The sequence below is a fragment of the Pinus tabuliformis genome, chromosome 4_1 (genome assembly GCF_031772625.1).
Source record: "Pinus tabuliformis cultivar Carrire ecotype Pingquan chromosome 4_1, CPIR1, whole genome shotgun sequence".
NCBI classification, from domain to species: domain Eukaryota; kingdom Viridiplantae; phylum Streptophyta; class Pinopsida; order Pinales; family Pinaceae; genus Pinus; species Pinus tabuliformis.
In genome coordinates this window covers 453668424-453686543 of record NC_142303.1, presented here as the reverse complement: position 1 = coordinate 453686543, position 18120 = coordinate 453668424, and the positions used below count along the sequence as shown (strand labels likewise).

At 33.8% G+C, this 18120-nt stretch overlaps 1 protein-coding gene across 1 annotated transcript; it reads right to left on the bottom strand.

Moving 5' to 3' along the window:
• Positions 1–3746: 3746 nt before the first annotated feature.
• LOC149176315 (ethylene-responsive transcription factor ERF039-like) lies at positions 3747–4763 on the bottom strand. The gene has a single exon (XM_089423088.1). It carries the CDS (start codon positions 4732–4734, stop codon positions 4066–4068), a length of 669 nt encoding a protein of 222 aa, XP_089279214.1. The 5' UTR covers positions 4735–4763; the 3' UTR covers positions 3747–4065.
• Positions 4764–18120: the final 13357 nt, after the last annotated feature.

Here is an 18120-nt window from a genome sequence, read left to right as displayed (position 1 = left end):
TTTAATGCTTATGCTTTGTCTGACACAAAGCACCATAAAATGATTTTGGGGCTATATCTTGGTAATGTTTCTACAAATTACATTGGCAAATAAGAAATCCTAATTCAAAACATCACAGTTCTTTCCATGCATTCTATGTTTTGTTAAAATTTAAAAGCTTCTTTCCTTGTTAGAATTTGGACCTCAACTTTTCCATATTGACTGACAAAGAGAGTTTCACAAGGGTTTGTATTTCTAGGAAGGAGAAACAATAAACATGACAGTGGATGCGCTTCATTTGAGAGATCTATGCAGATTGTGATGGAATGGATTCGCCATAAAGTAAATACATAAAAGGCACGTGTATTCTTTCGTACCTATGCTCCTGTTCATTTCAGGTTTGTGTCAATTCTTACTCCATCTAGTGCTTTGATAATCTATACACACTTGACATGGAAAATTGGTTGGAATTGCCATTTAGAGACCCATCCAGGACTAAATCTAGCTTATTTCCTTGACCCACATCTATGGAGCAACAATTGACCTAGAGCATTATATTAGTCGAGTGCAATTAAATGTTCTTCGTAATGAAATCTCTAATGTTGCAGGGTGAAGCTCCACTCTTTCCCCACATCTTTGGACATGAAGTAATTGGGTATCCACCTTTTTCTAGCCGTGAATTTCTGTATTTGACATAATAATTCAATTAGGAATGTAGTATTTCATGGAAAAAATTTCCTGGTGATTAATTGCTAGCCAATTGTGGCAATGGTGGAGACAATGATGTTGATAGTGTTGGAGAAGGGATAACTTACCTCAAGTCAGATGACAAGGTGCTTCCAGTGTTTACTGGGAAATGCAAAGAATGCATACAATACAATTCAGAAGAGAGAATGTGTGATCTCATGAGAATTAACACTGAGAGAGGGATTGTGATAAATGATGGAAAGTCAAGGTGTTCCATCAATAGGAAATTGATTTATCACTTCCTTGGTACATCAACTTTCAGCCAATACATTGTTCTGCATGCAGGATGTGTGGCCAAACTTAATCCTAAGGCTCCTCTTGACAAAGTTTGTACTTTAAGTTGTGGTGTTTCTGCAGGTAAATTACTTAGGGTATTTTTTCTAATATTTTTTTTACATTTACATGTTTAGTATCAACCATATTTAGGACTATAGATGTCTATATTCACTAAACAGTTAAATATATTGTAACTTAAACACCCAAACATATTGATCACTACAGATGTCCATACCTCTTCTTCTGTGAAAACAGAGTTTCGAAACTCACTCATGATTATCTCCCTACCATATTAAAGATTACCTCCTTGGGTTTCTTTCCTTCTTTGACTTTGGGTAGGAAAATTCTTATCGGGATTCACCTTTCCCATAATAAGTTGGATAACTTCTTTTTTCCAAGAGACCTTGCTTGTGATATTCACAAATTATGTGTGAGATTTTCTGATAAATATGGCTCTAGTAAGAATTTATATTTCCCCATTCATATGGATTATAATATATTTTTCTATCCTTTTCTCTTCTACGGCCAAATGTGAAGCCCTCCATAACTTCTTGATGCCAAAAAACTTGGCCCAACATTCCTCAAATGTGATCATGGTCATCTCTAAACACCACGTCCACCACTCCCCTCAGTTTTCTTGTGCAAGACATGGCTTGCCCTTGAATTTTCTCCTTCCCTTGACTCCTCTGCCCCTCCAAGGTCTGGCTTTCTCTTGGACTATGACCATGCTCATAAGCATTCCACTGCCCCTCGAAGGACTGGGTTGCTCTTGGACTGTGGCCATGCACATAAACAATCACATGTCCCTCCAACTTTTTGGTTGCTCTCGAATGCTCCACTAAAATTGAATGTTACTTAGTTAACACTTTAAAATGTTTTATAAAGTGGGTAATTTAATGTTGGAAGACTTCAGGGAAATGAAACACTTGAACCAATTGACATTTTATAATGTTTTACAAAGTGGTTGATTCAATGTTAGGGATTTTTTGTTGGCTGGACTGTTAATAAAATTATTCATGTAATGGTTTCTTTGATCAGAGCTATTGTTAGAATTTGCACCTCAACTTCACCTCAACTTTTCCATATGGACTGACACAGAGAGTTTCAAAAGGGTTTCTATTTCCACGAAGGAGAAACAGTAAACCAATACTCCTTAAAAGAACAACAATATATGACGAATGTAACTTCAAAAAGGGTCATTTGAAATTACAACCTCTTGAATTTCGATCACTAGATTTTCATGTTGAATCCCTGATGATAGGTTCTTTTATAAATAGCGTAAATACCACAGGGAAGGAAACTGTTCAAGATATGGTAATAAATAGTTGACACTGAGAGAGCTAAGTGATATTTTTGCAAATGAATGAAACAAACCTAAATGAAATATATTTTGAAATGTCGAACAAAGATGGAAATTAAAAAAATACGCACTTCTTTTCTTGGGCTCGTTCAAATCTTTAGATTGCTCGACGACTTTCTCACAAACATTCAGAGTTTTAATGATTAAATTATTATTATTATTGATTACCAGAAGAATTTAACATAAATTAAGTATTTATATACTTTATAAAAAATATTAAAATTTTATTTTAACTATGGATATTCAACTCCATTTTATCATGAAATTTTTAATGTTGAAAATAGCTGTAATACAATATTATGAACCAATATCATGATTTGCTACTACTATATCTCAATAACTTAAATTCATATGTATATTTTTTTACTTAATCAATTTAATTAAAAATATATCATTATTTTGACATAATTTATGAGTACGACTAAATTTTTTGTACTTTATATTATTTTATGGAGATTAAATCCATACCAACTTGATAACTAAATTAAAATTCTACATACTCTCATTTATCAAAGTAATTAGCAAGTGTTCCAAAAAGCGCAGAGAGAACACGGGTAGGACTCTTTGCAAATCGATTCCAAACAGCAAAACTCCATAAGCCAGAGTTGGTGATGGGACTTGCTTTTTATTACTTGTATCTTCCTACACTACGGGCATATGAGTGATGCCTCTAGAGATTATTATATTAAATTTGTTAAATTAAATTTAAATTATTTTTAGGAGTTGTCTATAATGAGACTTTTTGGAGATTCCGGTGACGGAATCCCGCGAAAGAAATTGAGGTTAAATCTTGATTTGTTGCAGTTAAAATGGTTTTTTAACTGCATATTTGGATTCAGCACCCTCGAAAACCCCTGGGACGCTTTCATTGTGCAGAAACTAGCTATCAAACTTGCGATTCCAATAAATTCCTACCGGATTTCGACCGGAAAAACCCGCCGGAAAGGCTTTCAAAAAGTCGCGTTATAGACAACTGCTTATTTTTATGTATTTATATAAATGGGTAATATTGATATATTGATACGATGAATGTTTGTAAAACACTAAAAGGAAAAAAACATTGATGAGTGCAGCCTCGATTGGTGCAGAACAGAAACATTTTCGCTCTATATTGAGTTCTAAGCATAGGTATATCTAAAGCAGTTGTCTATATCCGGCAGGAATTTATTGGAATCCAAGTTTGATAGCTAGTTTCTGCACAATGAAAGCGTCCCAGGGGTTTTCGTGGGTGCTGAATCCAAATATGCAGTTAAAAAACCATTTTAACTGCAACAAATCAACATTTAACCTCAATTTCTTCCGCCGGATTCCGTCACCAGAATTTCCAAAAAATCACATTATAGACAACTCCATATCTAAACGTTAATGGCATACTTCGGCGTGATTATTTTATAAAAATAAATAAATAAATTTAATTTACTTCTTTAAATCCGGATCAGCGGTCAGCCAATAGGCGTTTTTACACCAGATCTGACCCTACACCAGATCAGCAGTCAGATATCTCTGGGAAGAATAAGAATAATTCGGATGTGCTACTTATGTACAAATTTGGAAAAAGCAGAGATGGCCCCATGTTCAAGCGGCGGCTGAGGGCTCTGGTTTTGGCTTGTGGAAAGCTAGCGGTTTATCTGTTAACTCAAATTTCATGGCGGAATCTCCGGTGGCCATTAAAAGAAAATTTAGAACCCCTCGATCCGCTCTCTTCATTGAGCTGGAAGAAACCCATAATCCTCTAGACACCCATCTATGAGAGCAAAATCCTCCAAAGTTATAGGGTCCCAACTGTCGATATCCTCAAGAAATGAATCCCAAAATGCCGGATCCTGCTCCACCGAAGTCTCTTCGCCTTCAATGCTTGACTCGCCTTTCGAACAGGACCAAGAGAACGTCGCCTCATCTTCCGAAGGTAGATGGAATTCTTCTGCGGCGAACTTGGCTGCGGCGGCTTGAATTTGCGACGGTGATAGAGAAGAGGCGTCGGAAATTTCCGGCAAGGAGTCGGGAAAATTGAACTTCGCCTCGGGTCCTCTCAGGCAATAGACGGCAAAATCGTAGGCGCGGGCAGCCTTTTCCGGGGCATTATAGGAGCCCAGCCAAATTTTTCCCTTGGAATTGGGCACTCGAATTTCCGACACCCATTTCCCCCATTTTCTCATTCGAATTCCCTTGAAAACCTCCGACTTCAGTGAGCAGTTTCCGGGCCTGTTGCGGCTGGTCTGATTTGAAGAAGGTTTTACCATGTTGGGTTGTTGCGAAGATATCAGGAATCGAATTGAGAGCGTGGTTGTGAAGTTAAAACAAGGGATTGTGATGGTAATAGGATTTGAACTCGGAACGTATGAAGGTGCTACTGTAGTAGTGCAAGTGAACATGCGTGAATGGATGAAGCTGAGACTGTTTGTTGTTAGGCAATATATATAATTTGTTGTTGGGCAATATATATATATATATAGAAAGAATTCGTGAGGTTTTTGTTGTGTACAACTGCTTGCGTCAACATCAGCAACGTGCAAATTGCAGTGATTTGGGAATTGTAAAGTAGAGATAGGCGTGTGATGACATCCGTGAATTTGTCATGATGAGAGGATCACTTTTAGTTCTGTGAAGTCAGAGATGACATGGTTACTTCTCGAATTTTCTTACAGTTCATGTTACTTCGGACTCGGGAGGTCTTTCGTGGAATTTAATGCTTCACGGGTTTTGATGTTAATGGGTTGTTTGGAAACATATTATTTTTTTGATTTTTTAGATTAGAGTTCATCCATTTTTTGTAATTATGTTGATATATATATGTGTATTTTGGAATAAAGCTTTTACAATTTTAATTTAATTATCAGTGATTATTAAGTGGATGGTAGTGATTTAATTTTCAATAGAATATTTTAGAATATTCGTAGTAGTATACTCAAATTAAATAGTGAAATTTATTTTCAAAGTAGTTATTGCTTTTTGTCATTTTAATGAAATTCATTAATTTAAGAAATGTCATATGAACAAGTGCTATTTATGGGATCATGTGGTATTGATAAGTTACCATGGTATTGTAATAAAGTATATTTACAAATGATCACGTAGGAGTAAATTTCCATGGTTAAGAACCTTGTTACATGTTTTTTTAAATGTACATATGTTTAAATTATATATTAATTATTTTTATCAATAATAATAATAATTTTAAATAAAATTATAATTTAATTAGTTTTTATGATAATGTAATTTTTTGTTATTTAAAATGCATTTTTGAATGCGTAAATGGATTCAACACTATAAATAAAACTTTGAGCACTCACAGATTAAACAACTTAAATTCAAGTTTTTAAAAATCTCCTTAGGTTTTTGTTAAAATTAACCAAAAAATGTCGTGAAAAAATGTCATATACTCTATAAAAAGACTACGCATTTTTTTAATTTTATCAACTTAGAATGTATGATGAAATAAATGTTTTAATTTTTACTATAGATTTATGCCTATCTTATCTTTCTTTTATTTTCTAACTATTTATTACACCAGAATTTATTTAAAACTTAGATAAATAATATATTTAATATTATATATATCTTTTTAAATAAAAAAATTATTTAATAATCAAAATTAATTCTATTAAACAATTTTAGAAATTCAAATTTTGATTAACAATCATATCCACATCATCAATTCATATCGTATTCATAATCTACCCCGGGTCAACATTGTTATCCTAAGCCAACTCCAACAACCAACTATTCTATGTTATATATCATGCCATAAACTTCAATAAAATCCTGAGCGCATGTTAGCAACAATATAATTATCCAACCTCCAACAACCAAACTATCATAGGTTAAGATATATATCATGCCATAAACTTGAATAAAATCCTCAGTGCATGTTAGCAACAATATAATTATACAACCGATTTGAGAGAAGGAGAACTCTCTTAACCACTGTGAGTCCTCAGTGCAGGTTAGCAACAATATAATTATCCAACCGATTTGAGAGCAGAACTCTCCTTACCACTTTGAGTCGAGCAAACTTTATTGCAAGATGATTTTACCATTACACAGCTAAAATAACTATAATCAACTACCAATGGACATTATTTAATGATTAATAAAGTGATCTTGTTTATAAGTTACATTTTTTAAAAGTTTTTTGGTTTATTTTTCGATTTAATTTGTTTAGGGTGAACTTTTCACAATCTAAGTGCCTTAGGATTTTTGAAGGTGTTGAATATATATATGCAGTCAAAAAACCAGTTTAAACAACACAAATCATGATTTGACCAAAATGTACAAGTTTAAACAACACAAATCAAGATTTGAGCAAAATGTTTATGTTTTTCACCGGATTCCGGCCAAAAATCCGTCAAAAATTCCAAAAAGTCTCACTCATAGATAACTCCTTTAATAACAATATAATAGTTGTTTATTAATTACTAGACCATCTTACATTAACCACCACATGTACTACCTTTACTAAGCTTAATTTTAGTGGGCCCCTCCACCTTATTACATGACTTATGTGGCTCATAACATTCCACTCTCCTTAAAAAGAATTTCCCTCATTGCTTGCATGGATGAAATCCACTACATACAACAATAAGCAAGGGTCATATATATTTATGCTAGCCTTGAATTCCAAATGGTAAAAAATGAAATCTTCTTCTAATTGAGTGGGGTGAATGGGACAAGTAAATAAGATGAAGTCATTGAGAAAAATGGTTGGAGTTGGCAATGATTATTGTCATGTTCCTTAAAATTCCATGTGTTTTTCACTTGTAACTTTAATAAAAGTTAGTAAATCCCACGTAAAGACATAATTAGGGGCTTATATTCCTCCAGAATAACCACTAACACTAGGATAGAATTGGGAGTCTTGCTTTCATATATCATTCCTTTGTTTGAGTTAACTTTAAATGTTTCAATATCTTCAATTTTCCTAAAAGGACAAGGCATGCTATTTGTAGTTGATATTATTGGTGAACCATTCAAACCAAGAGACGGACAAAATAAGACTAAAATAGCTCTAATTAAGAGAAACAAATATTTATAGATATTTTCATAAAAGGACAAGGCATGCTTTTCATTGTTCATGTAATTGTGAGCTATTCAAGCTAAGAGATGGACAAAAAAAGACTTAAAAAATTCTAATTAAGGGAAGAAAATCTTTATAAATTGGAAAATAAATCCTAGTTAGACCCTCAACCATTAAGTAGTGATCACCCATAATAAAAAAACCTCTCTCAACTACGGTAATCACATCCCAAGGAACAAGATTAAGCTAAACTTTGATGGGCCTCCAAGGGAAACCCATGAACTATAGGTATATGAATCTTTTTCAGTGAAGGAAAATGATCCATCATCCACTTTCTATTGGATATAGGGGATATGGCACCAAAATATTGGCTAAACTATAGGCCCTGGAAACATGGATTCAACCAACAATCTAATATGGTTCAGGGGATCTAGTAATAGAGGATTACCAAATACTCATCATTGGAATGACCAAATTTGTTAATGGCTCTAGCCTATGAAAAGTCTCCACTAGCTTAGAGAGCTACAACCATTAAATATATTTCTTCAAAATCTTTCAAAATGATATGGCTCACCTTAATGGGTTACCAACGATGTATGGAACTCATGTTAGTATGATGCTTCCAAGATTGGAATTCACTAAAACATGTGAAGAGGACTACAAGCATGATTGGGGTTACTTGATGAGACATGGAGAGGAGATTTCCAGTAGACCTACACTAGTGTTGCAAGAGATTAATAATAAGACATAGGATATTATTGAGTAATGCATGAATGGAGATAGGACAAACAACATGGGATTTACTAGCATTCACACAACATAGCATGGTTATTTTGTTATTTAATTCTATGATGGAGGACAAGAGATTACATAGTTAGCTACTTGAGACATCACACCACCTTGCGCCATCCCACTATATGTGGAATAACCATGGAGAATACTATTGTTGTACTTATTAGTACGAATTTGAGTATTGCTTTATGAAAGTATGAGATAAGAATCCTTAAGTAAGAGAGTGAGGAGATGGTGGAAATACCTCCTAGAAGATGGGGTGGAGAGAGACCTTGAAAATCCAAATACCCCCACGTTGCCATGCATCTATATATAGCAATATAAAGTCACGCACCTTGTGGATGGATTTTCCTCCAAACACAAGGTTAATGCCATACAATAATTGGATGTCCTTAGGGACAATGTCCACTAGAGAAGGAACCCATAGTTGATTGGTGGACTAGGATCTAGTGAAAAATGATTCATACGTAGCAATATCTCGTAGTAAGACTTCCCATAACAATCACACATTACACATGTATTGGCACACTAAACAAATGATAGCATGTGGCATGGATAGGAAGTCAAAATGATACAATCCACTCCTGAAACATACATTGGACATCCTTAAGCTCCTGGATGACAAATATGAATACCTAACTAGAGACTTGAATGGTGGAAATGCTTAGGATTACTTGACAATAGTAGAGGAGAAATCCTAGTCTCAATTTGGAAGAACCCATAACATTATATCTCCCTCACAAAAGATGAGGATTAGCCATAACATTGTTGCATCTTAGTTTTTTTGGTTTATGCATTATAATGTTGGTCTTACCATTTCTAGGCCTAAGCGTTAGTTCTTTTCTTTAAATTTTGGAACCATTGGTATTTCCCATGTAAATTGCACATGGATGACTATATACACTATTTTGTCACTTAAAATTCACAAACTAGAGATTTTACATATTTTTTGTTTGTTTGACTATAAAGCACATTTGAATGTCTCTTTCAATGTTGTCTCAAACTAATTTTTCTATACTATGGCGATTGGAGTGAAAATAACCATCAAATGACCCAAGTTATAGGTATTTTAATTAGTTAAAATATTTGAGAGGTCAAGCAAGTTTTGTTAAACTCTAAATATGTTTGTAATCTCTACTCTCTATATGAATTGATAGTACCACTTTTACTTACCAAAAAAATAATAGTAATTGAATTAATAATATAATTAATCAATTAATAATTCAGTAATAATCATTACCAATGGGAGATATGTCTTATATAAGCTTTCAATATGACATTAAAATCACCTTTCATGCAATGATATAAGCATAGACACAACACTAAAATTTCCTATGTTGCAACGTTATAAGCAAGGTACACTTGACGCTAATGTGAATAAATAGTGATTTTATAAACAACAATGCTAAAATGATGCATTTACTCTATTACATCAATAATGATGATGCAAAAAAGGAGGCATATTGATCTACTAAAACAACACAAAGTAAAACGCCCAATTACATTTGTGCATTGCAACACAAATACCTGGATATATATATATATATATATATATATATATATATATATATATATATATATATATGATGCAATTTTTGATATAGGGCCCTATATTATAGAAGTTAATTATTATTTGTTAAAATATTGTTACTAAAATGACTTAATTTATCCCTAACATGCCTTCACTTTTTTAATATAAACAATGATGATATGTCCATTATTTTGTGGGTGTTGGAGTTGATGAACAACATATCAGAGTTGGAGATGAAGAATCATAGTTTCTAGTGGATTCATATAATTATTTAAGTAATGGTCCAATGTTGTCACAATTATGAAGGTTAATAATGGAGAGGGTGATAGAGAAATTCAAGATAAGATCAAAATATTTTCGTTGATGAAGTAGTTCCTAGTTACTAACCTCATAAGATTAAATAAAAACATAGGTTGGAATTCAAGGAAAAGAAGAAGGATTTTGAAATTGAGACTTAGGTTTGCAATCTTTATTGAAAATAAAAAATGAAACCAAGAAAGCTTTCAAATAGTAAGGGAGACACAAAAGATTGAGTAGAAAAAATAATTTGTGAAGTAGGAGAAAGAACAATAGAAGGAGCTTGAGTAGCTTTGAAAGGACAAAGAAAGGAAGGAGAAGCTTGACATATTAGGTACAAAAAATTAAACATAGGAGAAGGGTGAACAATTTATGGATCAAATGTGAGAGAATTCCAAGATTTGATAAACACGTATATTGTTGACTATCATTTGGTTCCAACACCTCCCTCCCTTATTATTGGTTTATGGGTCATTCATGTATGTTATTTTGCAACATTTCCACTTCTTTCTAGGGTATTAAGCCCAATCATAGAGGAACGTGGCTTTATTTAGACAATATGATTTACTCTAAATTATATATAATATGAATTTATCTATAATGAACTCCTGGGTATGAAACCAATGTTATCCTATTTAAAATTCATGAAAACATAAAGTTGATCTATTTATGACACAAAGTTGCACTAAAAATGATACCACTTCCCTAAAACTCTAGGGTATTTAAAATAAAATGCAAAATCAAATTGGCTAGAATTAAACCTAATTTCATGCTCCAATCATTACAAAGAGAAAAATGAAAATGTCGTTACAAAGAAACACATAATCATTACACTTGATGAAACCTGATGGCAGAACACAATGGATCATTTCACTTAATAAATATATAAAACACAATGACATAGCATATTTCCATGACAACATTATTACGCTTGCAAACATAAGAAGGGTCATCAATTTCATAGGAAGACATCCCTATGAGTAATGTCAATAGATGACACCATCAACATGCCATGCTACATGTAGAGGTGTTCTAGTTGGTGAAAATTTGACTCATTTTGTGAATAAGCATACTAGAGATAGATCAAGGTAATATCTACTTATTGAAATTACAGAAGGTTGCACACCCCACATTAGAAACCTTATACCACATATTAGGAAAGGTTGTGAAATTTGTAAATATTGGGAGTAATAAGAACATTACCTACAAGTAGAGCATTGAGGGTTTCCCCACAACTACTATTGTCTATGATTGAGATCTCTGAGAAATCATAGAGCATCTTATTATGTTTCCAAACAACTCTGAATCACCCATTGAGATGGATGTTGAAGCGATTTTAGAGATGCTCCAAGAAAATGAAGTTGAAAGGTGTGGCGATGTTATGGCATCAAAATCTGAAAGAATATTCTTAATCGTAAACAAAACCAGAGAAGGAAAATTCGTAACACATGCTAGCAAAAATATTAGCCCAATGACTCAAGAACGAAACTAGAGCTACATGGACGTAGAGAAAAATGAGTTTGGTTGTTCCAGTACAAGGTCTAATGAGTAATCCAAAGGATAAATCTCTACACAACTAATGGGTGTAGGTGATGTAGATTTTGACCATTACCAATGATATTTTAGTGTTGCAGACTCCAAAAAAATGGTTTAATGAATTGCCTTACCAAATTGGCCCATACCTTAGGAAAATATTCATTTTTAATGCAAAAGCAATTCAAACTAACAATATGTTGACCCAAAAGTCACACTAAGAGAGGGGGGGTGGATCAGTGTGAGATCAATTTTACTATTCCACAAATTTTCATTAATTATAAATGTAGCAATTATTCTTAACCACTTGTAGTATATCAATAAACATAACATGCATAATATTAACATTAAATCAAGAAGCCATCACGTCAAAGAGACACAAAATCTTTAGGTGGAAACCCATATTAGAGAAAACCACCAATGTTCTTGTTTATCTTCAATTCATTTACATAGATTTGCAGGCTATGAATTGTTGGAGGCAACTACCCCAAAGATATGCAAGTTGCCACTTGCAATAGGCTATAACTCAATTGAGGCACCAACCTTGAAAGATGCAAGTAACTATTCATTGTAGACTACAACCTAATTGAGGCTCCAACCTCAAGAATTAGTATGCTCCAATCTGATTAAGGCTCCAACCTTAGTGGAGGTACCCACTTCCTTCTTCAACTTCCTTTTGGACCTTTATTTCATCTCATTTTCCAACTGGATCCATTGTCATCATATATCACTAAAGCTGCTATCAAAAATGTTGTCAAAAACTGCAATCACAACCTCTAAGCTTTGTAACTGCAAAACCTACAACCATTACATTGTCATACATAACCTGCAACCACTTAACTAACACACAACCTACAACCATTCCACTTCCATACAACTTGCAATCATTATAATGCAACAAAATCCATTTCAATCATTGTTTTTCGTTATCATATTGTTGTCCATACTCTGCTTCAACTAGTTCTTCAATCTAGTCATTCAAACCCCTTCTCGAAACCTATTTACATCATGTATCCAAAACACCTACAACATGCTCATAGACCTTAAAAACAATAACAAGAAATTTTTAACATCAAGTAAGAGTCAAAATAACATCATACCCCTCTGGTTACATTAATTTATAAGCCCTGATCGTCCAGTTTCTTTTGAAACAAAATTTGGAGAAATAATGATCCCAAAAATCCAAAATAACCATATAAAAATTTATATTAAAATAAATATGATACCTTTCCCCCTTTATGAGCACCTTTGACAAAATGCCAAAATATGGTGTTGGCACTATAATTTGTTCACTACCATTTGAGTTATTCATTCGATAGAATGACATCCATGAATTAAAAATAAAAGCAAATCAACCTGTCGACTCGTAGGGATAGAACCCATGACCTGGGATATACAATGCACACGTCTTATCAACTCAGCTTCCCAGTGTCACTTGTGATACCATGTTGCGACTTTGGTTTTATTGTAATAATACTTAATCTGAATGGGATGAGTCCATTCATTGACCCACAGACTTCCACACCAAACAATCCTTTGTCGCATTGCTCACATATATATATTTACATGGATGAGGTCAAACCCATCATGGCTATATGAACATGCCTCCTTGGAATCGTTCTACGTGAACAAACCTCAATGCAATGTATATCTATGTGAATGAGATCAAAGCCTTTGTGGCTAAGCTATCCACCATTCATACAAATAGATGTCGGACGAAACCATAACCAAAAACAAAACCTTTGTAATGATATTCCTCAAACTCTTCCATTGATTTCTTCGTATAATTTTAATTTCATTGTGTGTAATGGAACAAAGGTGTGCCAATATATATAAAGTGAGTGGTCCCAAAATCAGTCAAGTCAACGACATGCTATGTTATTTTTTGTTTGCAAACTGAGATTCACCTATTTTTCAATGGACAAGGCCAACCATGTGACCATTCCCGAATTTTCCATATGACTTGGATCTTGAGCTGACCTTAGCGCCTTTAATTTTGGCCCTATATGACCATGTGACCTAAGGGTCACTAGTCCTTCGCATGATGATGTCACCATGATGTTATCATGCCCGTGGCATCTTTAGAGGGTGCCACATGTCACCTCTTTTCAAACTTTATGTCAATCCAAATGTGCCAAATCACCATGCCATGTGGTATCCTCTGGTGGTGCCACATTATTGGGATGGCATCATCTTGCTGATGTGTCATTTTGATTGTGTGAGAGTGCCACGTATCATTCATTAATAGGTTTGCATCATCATGAATGTGATGATGCCATGTGTCGTCATCTGGTTGGTCCAATAGAGCTGATTAAACTTTATGCATCTTATCCTTCATCCATCTGTTCGACTCATGTTAGAAGTATCATTGATATACCCGAGAGATGAATTTCATTTAACAATGTTTAATATTGCAAATGTTTGCGCACCCAAGACCTTTGATTACTTGTTTAATGGTGGATCCGCTCCAAACATGCATATTGGTTAAGAAATTTTATATTTGGGTTTTTTCCTAAAGTTTGTTCCCTCAATTTAATACTGAAACTTCAATTGGACATAAGTTCTCATCATGGAGGAGTTTTTTTGAGAAAGATATAAAGTTGGAAAGGTATTGACGAGACCTATGCAACCATGTTATTTGTATGGTATTTAGCACCTCATGACTATGTGAAAAAATCAAATAGCTTCAAGCACCTTTAGCTTCTCTTAATGAGAACGTATAATGGATCCAACTATCATATTGATTCATAGAGAGTCTTGTTTCTTCTTTGGTCATCATAGGTGGTACCGTTGTTGTCTCATACATCCCCTTTGACATAAATGACATCTTTTTGTCATCAATGACAAAACTGTGCAACACAATATACATAAACGTCATCCCTCTCATTTCTCAATACAACTCCTTCGGTGACCTTTCTACCCAATTGATACCCACTTCTAAGGGTTTTCCACTACTATCCTCCCTCCCTATAACATAAGTAAATTTTGTTAGCATTGAAGTTGCAACTAGCCAACCTAGTGCATGATGTAATCTTATAATTTCAACATTAAGAATACTACATGCTCATTGCATTAACTAATCTATTTGTATTGGTCTAGATCATTGTGTTTTGCGACACATCTTATGGAGGGTTTGAAACCTAAAATTATTAAGTTCTATTAGTGATAATTAAATCTATATGTGTTTATTAGGGTACAAAATCTATTCATAAGAATTTTCTCAAATTTCTGCTCACCAAACTCTATGTTTTTACGGTGTTGTTAGAGTCCTATAGTCATAGTGATCAAAATTACTCTTTCCACTGTTGTTAGAGTCTTAGGTCAAATTATAATATTTTCAAATTAAATTTGACATGTCTCTTGATTGTCAAATGGTTTTAAGTCATTGTCAAGGTGTCATTGCTACTCCCTCCACTTATTCAAGGTCACAAATCATCCATCATGGTCACTGTCATCATTTCCTGTCATAAGTCATCAAATGAGTTAGTTGGTCATCATTTAGGTCATGGTCTAGAATATGCATATGATGTTCATCATTATCTCAGTCATCATTCTAAAAAAGGGAGTCTTGTCATCCATTATGGTCATTAAAAAGTTTCATCATGGGAGTTAGCAATTAGGAAAATAAATTATTTCAAAGAAAATCAAAGTACATCTGCATCACATGGATATGTAACACTTCCTATTGAAGAATCATAGCTTCCAGTACCAATCACATCATCAGCCACTACTTCAAAGTACACAAGAGGTCATCATTACACTATGAGCCAAAAATCGATTTTCTAGTTATAAATGAGCATTAAGACATTTAAAAATCTCATTATATCCTTTCAAAAAGCTCCAAAGCTCCCTTCTACCACTTTGAAAGTTGCCATCGCCATAAAAAATTCAAAATTTTTCACCACTACCCTTTTCCATTTTCTCGTTGTGTTTGTGAAGAAAGGTGTTGCGCTTTTCACTTGGAGATATCTAAAGGAAGAAGAACAGGTTCAGTTTTAATTTCAAGTGCTTCAGAGGTTCTTTAAATAGGTAAACCAAACTTCACCACCTTCTTTGCAGTCTTTTTCCTCATAAATCAATTGAAAAATCCTCCCTTAAGGTTTTTGTTACGTTTTTTCCTTTCATGGTCTGCAACTTCATTAGAAAGTGAAAAAATTTGTTTCTATGTTCATATATGTTTCATTACCTTCATGAAACATTCCCCACCATTTCCCTTACTAAAATTCCCTCATTTCACCATTTTCCCAAGGAAACCTAGCTTTCTGCTGCGTTTTTTCCCTAAGTCTATAATTTGCTCTTTTCACCCTTTGTTCTCATTCTTTTTTAGAAAATCCACCTCTATTTCCTGCCTCCCTTTCCCCTCATTCCCTTCCCCCAAGTCACTACACTTTTCACTCTATTTTGCTAATCAGACACAAGAAAAAGCTATCCTACATAAACACAATGATAGTTTGTTGCGCTTTTCCTCAGAAGGTAAGAAATCAAATTTTCAAGCATGTCTGGATAGTTCATGGCATAAGGTAAGCAGAAAAGCACCTAAGAATACTTGTGGAGTGATAACTTTTCATAGAAAGTTCAAAAAGTTCCTTTTTGACACCTCACTTCCCCCTTTCTAGCATTGTTGCTACACTTTTGGACAATTACTTTTGGAATCAATTTTGCAGAGGTTAAACAACTGTTTTTACATGGTTTAAAGGCTCAAAGATGTAGTAGACATATCAAGGTTTCTTCACAAGTCATCAACAGCATCCAAAACTCCATCCAAGTCATCAAATTTTCAAGCTTTTCATTCGATGCGCTTCTGCAATAGTTGTTGCGCTTCTGTGTGTGAGAAATTTTTACTACATCTAAAAGGTAAAATGTGAAATGGGTTAATGTAAATGGTAAATTAGAAGCATGGTAAATGTAAATATGGTATGGTATGGTTAAAATGGAAATTGGACATTGTTTTAGAGATTGGGTCAATCAGTTAGCTAAAAGGGGAAAGTTGTTTCTAACTCCCCTAGGATTTGGCAATGATAAGATAGGTTCATGAATCAGTTGATATGGATCAAAATTCGACCCCTTAGAGGGGAAATCTTGTTTTCCTTTTATATGTACTCAAAAATAAGTCTAAGAAATGGTAGGATACTACAGGTAAATACATTTTGGAATTGGTGTACTTGATTTTTGGCAGAACTAACATATAGTTGTAGCTATTTTTCTAGGATTCATGTGTTTGTGGTTAGTGACATTGTTTTCTTCAGTTATTCTTATGCATTTGATTGTTATATGTTTCTAGCAGCTATCCATATTTCTGTTCATGTTAATCTCTTAACTTTTAAACAAAATTCATTGCCAGAAATGCTCTGTTTTGTTTGAGATTATCATTTAAGTGTTTTTATCTTCTAAACAAGTGAATTCATGCATGTATGATCACTTAGTTCCTTCTATCTAATTTCCTCATCACCATACTACTACGACAGATCCATTTGTGTCTCTGATTACATCTATCTTGCCTCATTAAATGACTGCAACTGATCTTTTGACCTATTTGGCTCTAGTTCTTAAACCTAGTGCTTCATATCCAACAAAACCTAAATCAAAAACCTATTGTGTAAATATCTAGCCTAAAACCCTAATAATTCCAACCATATTTTGGTTGATTTTAGAGAGAGCCATCTCGGATTTGGTAGGGCTAGCTGCCAAGTCAAAAGTTTTTTTTGTGGTTACCTCTATGTTTTCTTTTCTCAGCCTTGGGAAACTATGGAGTGTTAATAGGTGCCAAATTTTTTCACATAAGTGATCTTTAGGTTTTGTATCTTGAATACAAAGCCTAGAGATATAATAATAACATGCGATGTAGGGTGATTTGAATTTAAATCCTCCATGATGTCTATGTTTACCTTATGATCAACAACAAATTTAAGCATCTAGACAACTTCAGTCGCACTCACCAACAATGTCAACTTCACCCAAATGAGCCCATCATACTTGAGCTTCATCAATGCTTGTCACAATAGAAATTCAATTGTTCTTATCAAGGAAGACTATATTTGCACTTTCAATTCACGAGTCAAAAAAATATTAATGAAGAATGAGATTAACTCACACAAATTACAGAAAAACACATATAAAAATCAGAGACACAATATTGACGGAAAAAGGTTGAAGCCTCATGTTTCTCTCATTACACATTCTCTCTCATTCTTACACAAATAATTGAATATAGTGTTACAAATAAATAGATGAGAGACAGTGTTCTCAAGATAGTGCGTGCTATCTTAGACACCTTTGGTTGAGATAATTTCTCCTTTGGTTGAGATAATTTCTCACCAGACACACCAATATAGGAGTTACCTAAACTAACTCCTATCTTAGAGGAACAACCCAAGAGTTAGGCACAAATTCCTAACTTGGAATATTTAATTAATTTATTTATTTTTGGATTTATTATTGTTTTATGAGAGAGTCTAACATTCCCCCCCTCAATGATAAATCCAAAAACGAGAACCATCTTCCAAGTTCTCATGTTGATCCTCAAAAACATTGCCTGAAAAAACCGCCAAATCTGGATGCTGAACAAACCGCAAAATGAAGAGACTGAGTCAG

Excerpts from the sequence above, each read along its gene's own strand:
- LOC149176315 (XM_089423088.1), bottom strand. The coding sequence starts at position 4,734 with ATGTTCACTTGCACTACTACAGTAGCACCTTCATACGTTCCGAGTTCA.